This window comes from Leptinotarsa decemlineata, unplaced genomic scaffold (assembly GCF_025532065.1).
Source record: "Leptinotarsa decemlineata unplaced genomic scaffold, Ldec_3_MD MMD2_P_RNA_scaffold_9, whole genome shotgun sequence".
In the NCBI taxonomy this organism is placed as follows: Eukaryota; Metazoa; Arthropoda; class Insecta; order Coleoptera; family Chrysomelidae; genus Leptinotarsa; species Leptinotarsa decemlineata.
In genome coordinates, this window is record NW_027412536.1 from 16,109,043 (window position 1) to 16,124,708 (window position 15,666).

At 36.9% G+C, this 15,666-nt stretch overlaps 1 protein-coding gene across 1 annotated transcript in view; it reads left to right on the top strand.

Annotated features, from left to right (window-relative positions):
• Sms (Spermine synthase) overlaps nucleotides 1–14,170 on the top strand; it is a 78,019-nt gene extending 63,849 nt beyond the window's left edge. The window contains exons 5-8 of the mRNA XM_074170713.1: nucleotides 5,591–5,677; nucleotides 8,301–8,458; nucleotides 13,653–13,841; nucleotides 13,902–14,170. Coding sequence (XP_074026814.1) covers nucleotides 5,591–5,677; nucleotides 8,301–8,458; nucleotides 13,653–13,841; nucleotides 13,902–14,063 — 596 coding nt within the window. The 3' untranslated portion in view covers nucleotides 14,064–14,170. The remainder of the gene's footprint in view (nucleotides 1–5,590; nucleotides 5,678–8,300; nucleotides 8,459–13,652; nucleotides 13,842–13,901) is intronic.
• The last annotated feature ends 1,496 nt before the right edge of the window (nucleotides 14,171–15,666 follow it).

Here is a 15,666-nt window from a genome sequence, read left to right on the forward strand (position 1 = left end):
ATGAATCTGTCAATTCAATATTATAAAGTATTTCTTCCAACTGATGTTATCAGTAACAGCTTCCCAAAAGTAATGGATAAATTCTATAAAGTCCTTGACAGAAGTATATTGTAAAATGATCCATGTCGATACTGATTTCAAAAAATTGGATGTCAAAGTACCTCTTATGTTAACTCAGTCGAAAATATGAAAAATGAAATCGCTTCTTTATTAGTCCAATATGGCGAACTCCCAAAAATGTTTTTATTCACCTCCGTGATATGTAGTTATAGCAAATAAAAAAGTTCAAGGAAAAACAAATTTGGTATGGTGGACAAAAGATGGCCAACATACCAACTTCGAATAGTTATAACTCGTCAAAGGTTGGGGATAGTTTGGTGGTGCTCGAACAAATGGTGAAGGGACCGACAAGGGTCAACTGCTGGCAAAGAAAATTTTACAAGAAGGCCGATTTGTGATGGAAATCTGCTATCTAGTTAGGCTTAACGCTCTTTGCTACTTGACAAGTGTACGTAGCCTCAAGAGTTAAATCACTGAAAGTTCTCTTTATTGATAAACTAAACTGTACTGAATTAACAGACAAAAAACCATGCAGCAATGAAGCATTGAATGAAATGAACCGACTAGAGAACTCGTTCAGTAGGTAATAACCAAAGAATAAATCAATATTTAACAACATTTTCGAAACTAAGTTCTTATCTTTATGTTCGAAAAAGAAAAGAATGAACTTTAATTCAGGTCAAAACCATTAAATTATAGATAATCAAGACTGTAATTCGTAAATTGATCTTCATGTGAGAAAACAATTGTACGTTTTTTTAAATAGATATATCCCTCGACATATAACACACAATATATACATATAACAATCAATCCATACAGACACAACTGTCAATAAACATTCTAATCATCTTCATTAATAAAAATTAACAGCTCACAATGTCATGATCTACAGACTCATCAGTATCCCGATGTCCACAGGGAATTTTTATAAGGAATCAAATGTGATAAAACAAATTGCAGAAAATACAAACTTCAACTTCATGATTCATCACATCCTTGACAAAAAACTTTTCAAACAGGTCATTAACCAAGTATAGGTTAGGTTAGGCCCAAAGTAAATGGGTCTATTCGACCCTCCACCGCAACCCGCAAGAGTTTATTGGGGCTCACACTTATTCACACTAGACCAATCGGCTTTTTAACGAAGCCGATTAGTTTGTATGGTGAGTGATTTTTCAGGACAGATGGTAAGAGTACGGCTCTGCCGAACTGTAAACACCTGATTCGGTCCCCATCGGGGCAGGCACAAAGTATGTGCTCTGCTGTTCTATCATTTTGCAAACAGAGGCGACACACATTGTCCTCCGATAGTTCGAGTCTCTGCATATGATGAGTCAAATGACAGTGACGTGTAAGAAGGCTTGTTAGACATCGTAGTTCATCCCAAGTAGTCCAACAACTGTTTGGTATCAAGCTTCGAAGGGTGAATTAACGCCTTGGAGTGAGCCAATTTCGGAAGATTCTGCCAGAAGTGCATGAATCTTCTTGCCATCCAGGTGTTCAATCTTTGTTTGTCAAAGCGTAAAGCGATGCCAATGACAGGCAGGTTGATATCTCTGTCCTGGGTCTGCGACAGAAAACACCTGCACCAGAACTGGAAAGGTGTTTTTGATCCATCTGTGAACCAACAACTATCTGCTCTCAATATTTCCTATTCCAACAGCCTGTTGCACTCTGCGTTAAGTTGATTTGTGCAATTGGCAATGTGCACATGTCTTTATGCAGTCCATCTAGCTTCTCTCTCAAGAAAAATGTGGAGAGGAGATAGATCTAGAAAGATCTCCATGGCCGCTGACGGTGTGGTACTGATGGCACCACTGATGGCCAGACTTGCCTCTCTGTGTAAGCCAGAAAGCTTCGCCTGGGCCGTTTTCAGTAAAGCTTTAGGCCACAAGGCAATTGCACCATAAGTGAACATTGTTATGAAAATCATCACATAAATCCAATGGATTTGTTTGGGACCCAAACCCCAAGTTTTACGACAAATCCTGCGACATGTCTATGGGGACAGTCTGGCTTTGTGTGAAACTTTTTCCAATTAGGCGTTCCAGGTGAGTTTTTTATCAAGGACAATGCCAAGATATTTCACCTCCGTTCCAAATGGAATGACTTCACCATTGAGGGAAAGTGGCGTTAGATCGTCCAATTTTCTCCTCCTGGTGAAGGGGATTATCCAAGTTTTGCTGGGGTTAACAGACATCTGCTCCCTCAAGTATAACCGCACATTTAAAGTAACACTAACACCTACAAATCACATATACTGGAAAATCATCAGATAAAATGAAAAAACTACCATCAAAAGAGAACATCAACATAATGTATAAGACTGGTAACTCCTTGGATACACATAAAAAGATCAACAATTCAAAAATGGACAAAGATAACAAATCATGCCAAAAAGTTTATGTAGGAAGGAATGATTGAAAAAAACCTTTCTGGTGTATTCAGTGTAGGGAATTTTTCAGTCGTATTACCAAAAGAGTTACTTTTCAAAATTTTGAAATGAGGGTTTTCACCCTTCAGGATGGAGGGGTGGAAAGTTAAAAATTATGTGTCCAAATGGCTATTCAATAAAAATCAGCTGTATTTGGTACTGTCAATAAGTGCCCGGCTCACAACCCCGGGGACCGAAGTCGGACGCAATTCCGACTTGTTATACTCTTGCGAGAATTCATCTAGGTGAAGGTATGTTGGTATGGTAATTGGGAACTGATAGACTGGAAATAGTGATGATGTTCACCAGATGAATTGAAAACCAATATAACCTATCTAGAACAAGAAATCAATTGGCATGGTAGTGGAAGTCATTAACACCAAAGAAAAAAAATCGACCCCTCCCATCATTGACAAAATGGTTCAGACTTTCGCGGCTGAGGTTTTCAGTGTCACTGTTTTTCGAGTTTGAAAGCCGAGTTTGGAATTTCTTCCTGACGTTTCGCTGGCACGAGTGGCTAGCTTCTTCAGAGGTTTAACCATCATGGCTTGCTCTCCGATGACTAACTTTTAGGCTGCAGGAACTGCAGACTAGGCCAAGCGAACAAGTCAGCTGTGGCAGAACACGCGCTTAATGAAGGAGACCACATAATTTTGTTTGAAAAAACACATAACTAATTGCCCCCAACCAGGGGTACTATAGCCGACTGGTATGGGAGGCAATAGAGATCCACAAACACACGGAGAATTTCAACAGAAGAGAAGAAGCGGTGAACCTCAGTCGAATATAGAACCCCATTTTAAGGAATTTGAGAATAACGAACAGAATGACAACAGGCAGCAAGGTTGTTAATGTTCCAGGTTCAAGTACAGATACAAGTACAGGTACACGTGCAGGTACAAGTACAGGTACAAATACAGGTACCAATACAACTGATTACCTGAAAAGGAATAAATACGCTTTACGAAGCCTAAAAGTTAGTCATCGGACAGCAAGCCATGATGGTTGAACCTCTGAAGAAGGTAGCCACTCGCGCCAGCGAAACGTCAGGAAGAAATTCCAAAAATCCACAGCTTTCAAACTCGAAAAACAGTGACATATTTTTGTCGGGATTTTATAGCATTTATTCATTCAACGAATATTATAAATCGACCAATTTCTTATTGCATAACTATTAATTTCCAATAACTTTTATTTTTCAAATAACGAGACTGGTTACGAAAAGGAGATTTATTATAAAAATTATTCTACATTCAAATGCTCCTCTTCAATATACTCCCCTACCCTCGTAAGGGTAGTAAGTCAACCCATTCAGTCATCACGATACCGTTAATGTCGAAAAAACGATCAACATTGCCTTGCATTTTGATTCTGGGCGATTCAGGCGTCTTCTAATGCATCGATTGCCGCTTTGTTTCAACATCGTATTGAAAAATTCACGTTTCGTCCCAACTAATAATGTTTTTCATCAGTCCGGGATCTTGTTCTAACCTTTCTAGGAAATCTGAGCAGACCTGTTGACGAAAGAGCTTTTGGTCAGCAGTCAGGTTTTTTGGCACCAACTTCGCACAGACTTTTGTCATGTGTAATTCCTCATGTAAAATGTTTCTAACCGTTTCTTTATTGGCGTTTACAGCGTCGGCAATCATCCGGATGCTCATTCGACGATCTGCACGCACAATTTGGTTGATTTTGGTCACTGTCTCTGGAGTTGAAACATTTACAGGGCGACCTGGGCGCTGGTCATCTTCAGTGCTCTCTCGGCCCTCACTGAAGCGCTTACACCACTCAAAACACGCGGACAAGATAAAGAATTGTCCCTATAGGCCTCTTGCATCAGTCGGAGTTTTTTTCAATTCAACGTTGCTTCTGTTTTTCGACACACATGTTTTTCGGCACGAGAAAAAAACACGTTCGTTTCAAACCGCTACTACACAAATACTATAATAGTGACGAAAACTTGTTTTGGTACGTGAATATAGAAGATTTCCGGATACCCAACGCACTACTCGATTTTTTCCCACCCTTATAGGGCGCCCTCTATGCGCGCGAGTCTCGTTATTTAATAGCCGTATACAAATATAGTAAATAACACATTAATGGTTCAATTAAATCAAAATTAAAAATCAATAACTTGTATATTTCAGGATATGAGAATAAATCATTTTCACGGTGTTCGAGTATAATAAATTGGATATTCTATATAAAGTGAATCAAATATATCAAGCTGTCAATTATTTGGATTATACTATCTGTATAAGAAATCTCAAAAATTTCAAAAAGATCTACGCCCCACAATTTTTTTACATACAAGAATAATTCGAAAGTACTTTGTGAATAATCAGTTAGGAAAGACTGTGCAAATTCAACATTCAATATTTCAATATCCTCAAAAAGAGCAAACAAAGAAAAATGGTTTTCCTTCAACTTCTTTTCACAACTGGCTGATAATTTTTTATTTTTCAGTACAATTTCAAACAGGTACAATTTATTTGAAAAAACAATTCTCCTTAAGAAATATTTAGACATACTTATATCTTTCATCACTACTTTTTTTAGAATTAGGAAAGTGAATTGTGGAAGTTTCAAGCCTTTACGAATAATAATCATGGCGTTTGCTAAAGCTGTGAGCTACATATGAAGTAAGTGTTTATCGAATAAAAACATTTTGAATCTCACTTTCAATATCCATTCGATATTTGTCATTATGAAATTTTGATACAAATCAGTGAAACTGTTATGGAATAAAACACATACTATCAATGATCAGGCCAAACTTATATACTATAGATGACTTCAAAGAACTCTGAATCACTGATCCACATATTCAAATGAATATATCTCTGCCAAACATTATGCCTGAGTTATAATTTTGATATTTCATTTGTATAATTTAGAATGATTGATGTAAGTTTCTTCAATTTGTTATTGTTGAAACATTGGAATTATTGAAAACTCTTCTAGAAAAAACAACCTTTGATAGAATCTAAGATAGTCGATACCATTCCTTCTGTTTTTCCAACTTGAAAATGCTCAATTAGTACACTTTTCGAACTTTCATTTCACTTTAGTCTCTACATTTCAAAATTTCAGATATTTCCGAAGCGGATTTGATTTATACTGAGACTCTGATGGCAAGAGGGATCGAAGACTACAAAGACAAAGAAATATTAATATTAGGTGAGTTCTTAAATGCTTACCTGTGATGGTATGACTTATAAACTTTATAACAAAAACTACTATATTTGGGTTGATAAGAAGAAAGCAACTACAGTTCGTAGGTTTCCTCAAATATGTAATTGTTATACTACTCTATTCAAAAAATAAGGTGAACTTTAATTTTTCTCGAAACATTAATTTATTCATTAATTTCCATTGTGTCCCCTTCAAAGTATTCCCCCTCAGATAAAATACACTTGTATTATATCACATATTGCACTGTAGATTTTGAAAGTGTCATGTCTAATTGCACACCTAGATTATACTCTAAATTTATGCTACTCTTAAATTTCTTGTCGACATCTCCAAGCTTCAAATGTCATATTTCACTTGTCATACACCCTTCTGATCCGACTCCCATCATACAGTCGGACGAGTGTCCGACTCCCATCATACAGTCGGACGATTGTCTGAGAGGGAAATGGTACTTTAGTCCGAATAGAGTAGTTCACATCGGTCCGATACGTAGCCAACCGCGCTCCCATCCGACTCCGATCCTGCATTCGATCACGATCCCATAGTGCAGCCTATTCATTCTCCAGCTGCGGGACGGGTATCGCTTGGAGTTTGTATGATATTTGAGTTTTTTGTTTTCTTAAAATTAAATTTAAAAAATGTTATTAAAACCGTCAGAAAATATCCAGTTCTATATGACCATACTGAAGAGCTGAACCGCTGTTCTCTATGAGAGATCTCTGATTTTCCTCATCTTCTTCCAAACAGAGTGCCATAATCGCTAAATCGCAGTTGCTAAAATTCTTGAACATTTTGCTTTTAGAGGACACTGGCGAGAGTAGCAAGTGTATCAAACCGGAGTGGTAAATCGAAGAAAGAAGTCGGAAGCATGTATGACACTGCACTCTCCTGCACACTGGCGATCCTGCACCGATCCGCTTTTGGGGCAAAATCAAACCGGAGTCGGATCGGAGAGGTGTATGAAGAAGTGTGTCCCGGCCATTAAGGAGTGTTGATCGTTGTGAGCGCTTAAAACTTGTCGCCCACTTGTCCAGCTACAACCAGCATACTGAAGGTGCTGTTTGTTCGATTTCAAGGGAATTTCAGTTGACATCGAGCGGTGACAGAAACGTGTCTATCACTAGCAGTTCTGACGAAGAAGTCATCATTAAAGTGGCCGCATTATTGAATATAGAAGAAAATAGTCTCAAAAAAGAAGGATGTGGGTCCATCCCATTAATCAAAAGAGGGTAAATCTGGAAAAATGTCATCATCTTTTCAACGACCTGAAAGAAGACGAGGAGAAATTTTTCCAGTATTTCTGGAACGATTTCTTCTACTACTTCTGGCAATATTTTCAGAACTTCTGGATATTCTAGAGCCTGTCTTAACAAGCATCTCAATTTTTCTCGTTAATTTTCATAGGTACACACCGTGCTGTCAACTGATGGAATAGCAAGCTGGCAAGCGCTGGCCGACAATGCGCTCACTTGGCCAGTCCGTCACAGCACGTAAGTACCGTTATTTGCCGGACAGGATCGGAGATCTGTAATCCTTTCCGGCGGCGGGCGCTCTTGGCTGTGCCGAGCCGGGCTAGTGGGCGGTTCTTCATTCTTTCTCATCGTTTCAATCCTATACATATTTTGACGGGACGGGCCGTACTGTGCTATGCCGGACAAGTAAGCCACAAGCTTAATGGAACGCACAAATCGTGATGCAAAAGCCATGAATTGTTTTTCCATAAAACCTTTTTTCGGAGGTTTCTTTCGTATTGCTCCTCGCAAGCTGCGCATAATTTCAAGATAATATTTCCTATTGACCGTGTGTTCATGTAGCAGGAACTCCTGATGCGATATGCCACGGTCATCGAAGAAAACAGTGAGCAAAACCTTGGCATTTCATCGAACTTGGCCTTGGCCTTGGTCTTGCTTCTTCTGCACTCTTCCATTGGAACGATTGGACTTTGGTTTAGGTGTCATAACCATATACCCATGATTCGTCACCAGTTATGACCCTTTTGAGCAAATCTGGATCATCGTTGACGTCAGGCAACAATTCCTGAGCAGAGCTCATCTGACGGTTGTTTTGGTCAAAATTCAGCAATTTTGGATCGAACTTTGCTGTCACACGCTTCATGCCCAGAATTTCCCAAAAAATTTCATGTCATGATGATATCGATATGCCGACATCCTCAGCAACTTCTATTATAGTGATTCGACGATTCACCATAATAATGTTCTTTACTTCCTCAACATATTCCTCAGGTTTTGATGTTCTGGGGCGACTAGGGCAAGCGTCGTTATCCACATCTTCTACACCTCCTGTGAAAATCTTCTACCACTCGTAAACGTTTTTCTGACGCAGAATACAATCACCGTATGCCACTGTCAACATTCCAAGTATTTTTGAGCACTCAATTTCATTTCCATCTACATTTTTTGGTAGCAGAAAATCAACGATCACTCAGAACTTTTATGCCCACCACCAATAAACTAAACATATAACATGCTAAACCGCTGAAACAGTGATCATATGTTGGAGACGAGTGTACCAACATAAAAATGTAAAATAATTTCATGAACATTCACTTAATTTTTGAACAGCCCACTATATAAAGACCAGTTTCCAGGTGGAGGAGATGGTGCCCTTCTTCGAGAATTGCTCAACGAAAACCCAAAGGAAGTGATAATGTTAGAAATAGACGAAGTTGTTATGACAGCATGTGCAATATACATGAGGTCAGTTTGTGGCAGTGTCTTAGATGAATATTCGGGAGATAATTATAAGGCAAGTCTCCCGAAAAATATTTAAGTATTAGTTCTTTGTTTCATTCGAAACTATGTTATCAAGTAAGTAAAGGCAACGACATCTCCCCCTTCAACGATGTCATCTGGGGGATCGACAGAAGACCCAATCCTCGTAAAACAAATATAAACAAGGCTTCTCAAAGCAATCAGTTGCAATGCCAAATTTATCCCCCTACGAAGATGTCATCTATGGGATCGACAGGAGACTCAATCCTCTAATAACCACGATAAACAAGGCTCCTTATGGCGATTAATTGCAAAGCCAAGCTTCGACATCGATCGACGAAAGAGATTTGTCCTGTGACTTTTTACCGTTGCTATCACTGCAAGGCAGATAGATTTGTGATCCAACATAAGACAGCGTTGTTTCGGCCCATGAGTTCACATTAGTGGTGCTAGGCTAAACTGTTCTAAAAAGGACAAGTCTGAAAGTATAAGCGATGATATCACTCTTCATTAGTATGCCATCTGTGCGATCAACAGCAGACTCAATTCTCGAATATCCAATATAAACTAGGCATTGAAATTCGAGGATTGAAGATAAACGAGGCTTCAATAGTCGATACTTTGTCGATCCTATAGATGGAATTTTCGTAGAAGATATCATCGTCTTCACTTTCAGGCTTGTCATTTTAAAGAAAGTTCAGTTTTCAGTCTAGCACTACTGTATGGGAGTCTATCTAGCTGCTTTGCAGTGAAAGCTGTAGTGAAAGACAGAGGTCGAATCTCTTTCGGCGATTGACGTCGAAGACGTCTTTGGCTACTGATACCCCTAAGGAGCCTCTTGTATCTTTGATATTCGAGAATTGAATCTTCTGTTGATCACATAGATGGCATCTTCGTAGGTGGAGATGTCATTTCCATTACTTTCAGGCTTGTCCTCATTAGGACAGGTCAGTGGTTCAGCCTAGCACCATTGATGAGACCTGGTAAGTGGAAACAAGACTGTCTAGTGTTATCAACAATGACAATAATTGTAACTTTTTCTGCACGAAACTAGCATACTCTACTCCTTCAGCGGAATGATTGCGACTATTGTGAGTTACTAGCCATGTACAGAACTGCTTTTCATCTTGTTGTATTAACGTGTCTGCAGCGCCTTCTTGTTCTGTTGGGTTCTTTAATGTAGAATCTATAGGAGTAATCGTTCACGATAACTTTGAAATACTTATACACTCGTCCAATGTAAATGGTTACCTTCTGAAATATTATTTTTCCAATCGCCACGTATGTGCTCCTTTCGAAACATCAATAACTATTAGAGGCGTTTTCTGGCGCTCATGTATTCAAAACGTATTCATCTGTGATTCAAATACATTCATTCTGTCGTTGAAACGATGATGTCACATCAACTATGATTTGAAACGTATTCATCATATTTCAAAAATAGCGTGGGGTTGGTTTTGAAACGGAATTTGACATTACGATACGTCAGTTGTCAGTTTCTGCTTTATTTTGATCATTATAGTTCATAAAGTGCTGAAAACTTTTCATCAAATACGTTGTAAGGATGTACAGAACCCCAGGCATCGATGTTCTCCAAGAAGATACATGTCTCCGAACCGGATATAATAATGTCAAGTCGGACAATTCCGCTTTCTGCTTCGATAAGTTTGTTGGGGGTTAAAATGAACACCAATATGTCTTGGCACAATCATGTCTCTGGAATTGCAAGGGCTGCTTCTCGAAAGCTTAAAACACTGTTCCGAACCAGAAAACTAAGTATACACACCTCAGCAACTTTTGATGCTTTATAAAGCTTAGAACAGACCTTTTTTGGAGTATTGTTCTCATGTACAGAGCTCTGCCCCCAAACATACCCTGAAGTTGCTGGATTCCATCTAGAAAAGCGACATCCGCCTGATTGGAGACGCGAACATCACGTGCGACATTGATCTCCTGGAACATCGAAGAAAGTTGGAGATATGTCTCTCTTCTATATATACTTTCACGGGAGGTGTTCAAGTGACTTGGCACATTTGATTCTACCAAGAGGGGTACATATCAGAAATACGCGACGGACTGTGCCTGCTCATCGTTTTCAGGTTCAGCTCGGTACACCTCGAACTTCACTATTAAAGAAGTCTTTCATCTGGAGAACTGCGTTTATGTGGAATAAACTTCCTGAGAACGTTTTTCCAAATGGATTCAACCTCCAGTGATTCAAATCCAATGTGAATCGCTACTTTCGCACAGACACCGATCTGAGAGCTCCTTAAAGATTTTCGGCTGAATTAAACTGTATGGGATACGCACGTATTTTCGCGATTTTTTCTGGGATGATATTACATGATGGTAGGAATTCAGAACACTTTTTATTTTTTGTCGGACTCAATTAGTTTTCGAGATATAGGTAACCTGTTGAAGTTTGTATGACGTCATATTTTACCTTTTTTTAAAACACAACTTTTTCCATATCATCGCACCTTTTTATATCCCTTTTCAATCACGTATTGCCGAGTTTCCTGAAATTAGAATAAAATTCCATAATTTGTTAGGTGCACACAAATCACTTTTTATAAATTGCATTAAGTTTCAGTATTTGAAAATACGTTCCTTTTAGAATTCGGAGGTCAGGTTAGATATTGAGGAAAGATAGTTTTTACAAAAGTAAATATTCGAAAATACGTTCCTTTTAGAATTTGGAGGACAGGTTAGAATAGTTTTTTTAAATTCTTAAGTAAGATTAGACTGAGTTAGGTTAGGTCGGGTAAGGTTAGGTTGAGTTACCATATATGACAAATTATTAAATTTCAATCTAACTTCAAGAAACTTGGCAAAAAGTGAATGAAAAGGGATAGAAAAGAGTGCGATGATATGGAAAAAGATGTGTTGAATAAAAAATATGTAAATTGCAATCGTTTATTACTTAAAAAAAAGGTAAAATATGACGTCATACAAACTTTGACAGGTTATATCTCGAAAACTAATTGAGTGCGACAAAAAATAAAAAGTGATCCGAATTTCTACTATCACGTAGTATCGTCGTAGAAAAATTCGCGAAAATCCGTGAGTATCCCATAAAATAAAATTTTCCCGGATTTTCTTGTAGTGCTTGTGTTTTGTCCTTAAAAAAAACAAAATAAAGCTGGAAAAGTATTACTTGCACAAATCCGATTATAATTGAGTTAGAGAAAATTGAAAAGTTTGTTTTTATTATTGAATTTGACATCTGACACAAATTGAATCATTCCAGCTAATCTTACTACCAATGACGTAACTACGAATCGTTTTTGAATACACACTCGATTACGATTAAACTACAGAAAACACCTTAGATGTGGTATTCTGTTGAACCACAAAGAGCGCGACATCTAGTTTTGACAATTCGAATGTAAAACTCAAGGAAAATACTGATTAATGATTACTTTAATGAACTGTAGTCAAAAATATTCATATTCGTTCGCACAATTGTCAAGTCTGCTTGTGAATCCAAAAAGTATTATTCGGTGAGCCAGTGTAATAATTATGTATCAGAATCACAAATATTTATTCACCATATACTTTATTTTTCCTTGACACCCTTTTGTTCATTAATCAAGTGTTATCAATTGTTCGAATTTTCTTAGATTGGTTAATATTAATTTACCTATTCAAAAAACACTGCATTGTAAAATTTTCACCTAAACAGTTTTACAAAAACGCTGAAGAAACCATTGCATGGCGAAACTCGTGTTGCGTTTTTGTAAAACTGTTTAGTGAAAATCTCACAATAAAATATTCTTTAAACACGTTATTTATGGATTTTCATCAAGTATAAGCCAATTTCATCATAATGTTGATTGATTACTTATTTTAGAATTCTGTTATAATAATAACAATCCACATCAATCTGCACGTTGCAGATGCTACCGATGAATAAAAATGACTACACTAGTGGAATCATAACTAATTCAGTTGAATCATTTACATTATAGAACCAGCAGTGGAAAGACGATAGTACAGTATAATAATTGCATTCATTTTCAATACTATATAATATACACTGCGAATACCAAATTACCTCTCCCCTCCTGATTTTTGGACGGGACAAGATATCAAGGTATCACAAAATTCACGTCAAAAGCATAATTTTTATTTTTTTTTTCTTCATAAAAATACAATAGCATGCCATCACTTGACGCAAAAATGGGGCTATTATTATTTGTTTAATAAAAAAGAGGTCTTATTATCACTCAAACTAGCAGTTTCTAAGTAATTGGGTTAAAGAATTTACAAATGAACGATAAATACCATAATTTCAATATTCGAATAGCATTTCAGGTTATCTCTGTCTGTCTACCTTTCCAGCGGTTCAAATAATTGCCATTTAGCTACTCATAGACCAACCGATCACAATGTGAAGGTGACTCATCTTTCATAAACGTAATATTTTTCGTATTTTTCAATTTTCTTACAACTATATGAGTCCAATACGGTTGAACGATTGACGGTCTGATAATAGGTACGTTAAATTATCCTCAAATACTATCCTATTCTTTCTATTATCAAACAGACCGAAAACTTACTGTATAATCCCTATAGCACCGTCCATGCGGATGCCCTTATTTATATCAAAAGATATGCGAAAAGAAAAAATGTTTAAAATTTTTTAGGATTGTCATATTTATGCATAAATAATCTACCCAAGTCTCAAAAAACTTTATTTCACCGAAAAATAAAGTGTGACTTTTAAAAAAAAGCTACTCCCTGTAGTCTCTAAATTGACATGTATTTGCATACACAATCATATATTTTTAAGGAAAGTATAATCTATTTGAACGTAGGAATTTATATGGAGTTATACCTATAATTGTGTGAGAAATAATTCCATATTATGAATAATCTAATCCGTTACTTGATGGAAAATAATAATACCTACTATCCATGATAATTATTATAAAATTTTCATAATTGATTTTATTCGAAGAGGGTTTCGCTACAACGTAACTTCATCAGTTACTGGTACCAGAGAAACGCGTTCAAAATAAAATTTATTGGGAAAATTATTTAATCATCATCATGAATGAATTATTTCATGCTTTTGAGTCAGTTTTGAAAGCATCGCATATTATATTATTAATTTGCTTATTATAATGATTACCTGTTTGTATGTCTTCCGTTTGTATCTATTTTCAGAATAATTCTGCTCTGTTCATTTCCTTGAGTTGATAAAACATATTTGTTTATTATAGATAATAGTTGGAGATTGTTTGATATTTTTGGATCAGTACTTTAAAGAAGATAGAAAATTTGACTACATTTTTGGTGACTTGACTGACGTTCCTATTTCGAAGAAACACTCTGAACTTTGGACTTTCATCAACAAAGTTTTGAAGCTGTCTTTCAAGATATTGAAACCTGATGGCAAGTTCATGACTCACGTGAGGAAATATAAATGTAGGGTATATTTCTCAAATATTGATGAATACTTTCTCTTTCAGTTGATTGGTTCTTCCTGCATAGAATCTATAGAAACATTTAAATCTCTCTTGAAGCAGCTTGAACCGCCTGTCAAATTCACGACTTCAGAAGCCTTCGTTCCATCATTTATGGAAAAGTGGATGTTTTTCCAAGCTTATTTTGACAAAAACAAACTAGAATAGCGTTTTTTTCAGAAGAAGTTCTGTTTCATTTCATATTGTTCCATGTCAACTCAAAGAAACATTCACAAATGAATTTGGACTGAAATTGAATAAAAATTATAAGAAAATAGTGTCTTGATAATCTTGAACTCGCAATATGCACTGTAAGACTGTTTATAAACAGGATTCAGGTTTACCAATGGGCTCACCTTTTAGTCCACTTTTAACAAACATATTTATGAACAGCTTGGAGACTACTATACTAAACTCTGACCTGGGTAAAAAACATATTCATTTTTGGTACAGATATGTAGACGATATTCTCGCCTGTTTCAGAGCTACTACCCGACAGCTGAACCAATTTATGACATTCATGAATAATCTCAATATCATAATATCAACATTCAGTTCACACTGGAAACAGAGATAGAGAAACAGATAAATTTCTTAGACCTGACCATTACAGACAATCAAAATAAATTTGAGTTCACTGTTTTCAGAAAACCTAGCTATACAAAAATTACCATCCCAAGTGATTCTTTCCATCCGGACAGTCATAAATTAGCAGCCTACAATTCAATGTTGCACAGAGCATTCTCACTGCCTACTACAATACTAACAATCTAGCTAGAGACATTGATGTAATTACACAGATAGGCCATAATAATGGTTTTAACGCAGATACAATCCAGAAGTTAGTCCGAAAACAAAGCCGTAAATTCACTTACAGATTGAACAATCCAGATCTCTAACATATTTTGATAAAAGAGATAATTGCGGGTTTTGTCTGTGGTGTTTTATAAGAGCTAATGTAATCAATCATTGTTAGTTCAATGTACAACTTTGAAAATGTTCTTATAGGATGAAACTGCAGTAGCGTTGGTTACAAATAAAAGTGGTTAAAAACAGAAAGTTTGAGGTGCTGTGTCTCTATTCACTGTAAGTATTAATGTGACATCAAGACTGGTTTGGGGAAGTCGTGAGGAACGGAGCTGGCGAACAGGAATAAATTGATTATGAACTGGAGTCAAGAACGCTCAGGTATCATGAGAAACGAAAAAACTGAGAGTGTAGCCCGCATGGATCCCCAACTCCATAAATAGGCCCTGACCCAGCTCTAAGGGTAAGAAAATCTTTGAAGCGGAGCCAGATTGATGATGATACCGTCTGAGAATAGAACCGAAACAGCTGAGCCGGGAGGCTCAGAACAGTTCAACAGCAGAACAGGCAAGTATAAGGTCACTGAAAACTGTTTATTAAGAGTACACCTATACATAGGGCTGTACAACGGAGACCTCAGCAGCAGGTAATGCAACAAAGGGACAGAGACAGCTCGTCACATTTTATGCATAGGAGAGGATTTGGATCACAAGAGTCAAACAATTTCCATAAATTGTTTGGCTCTTATTGTCCATACAACCCATGTTGTGTCCAGAGAAATATGAGAATGGTTCAGCAAGATATCAATACAGAGAACAGAAGCCCGCAGTGTTTTTCGGATACTTGGAAGAAATTGACTAGTTAAACAGTTCCCAGAAAGCGATAAAAAATGTAATTGCGCTTGTTACTATAAATTATGAATCTCATTCATCAAGTTATAAGATTTTCGAATTCCATTACCAAT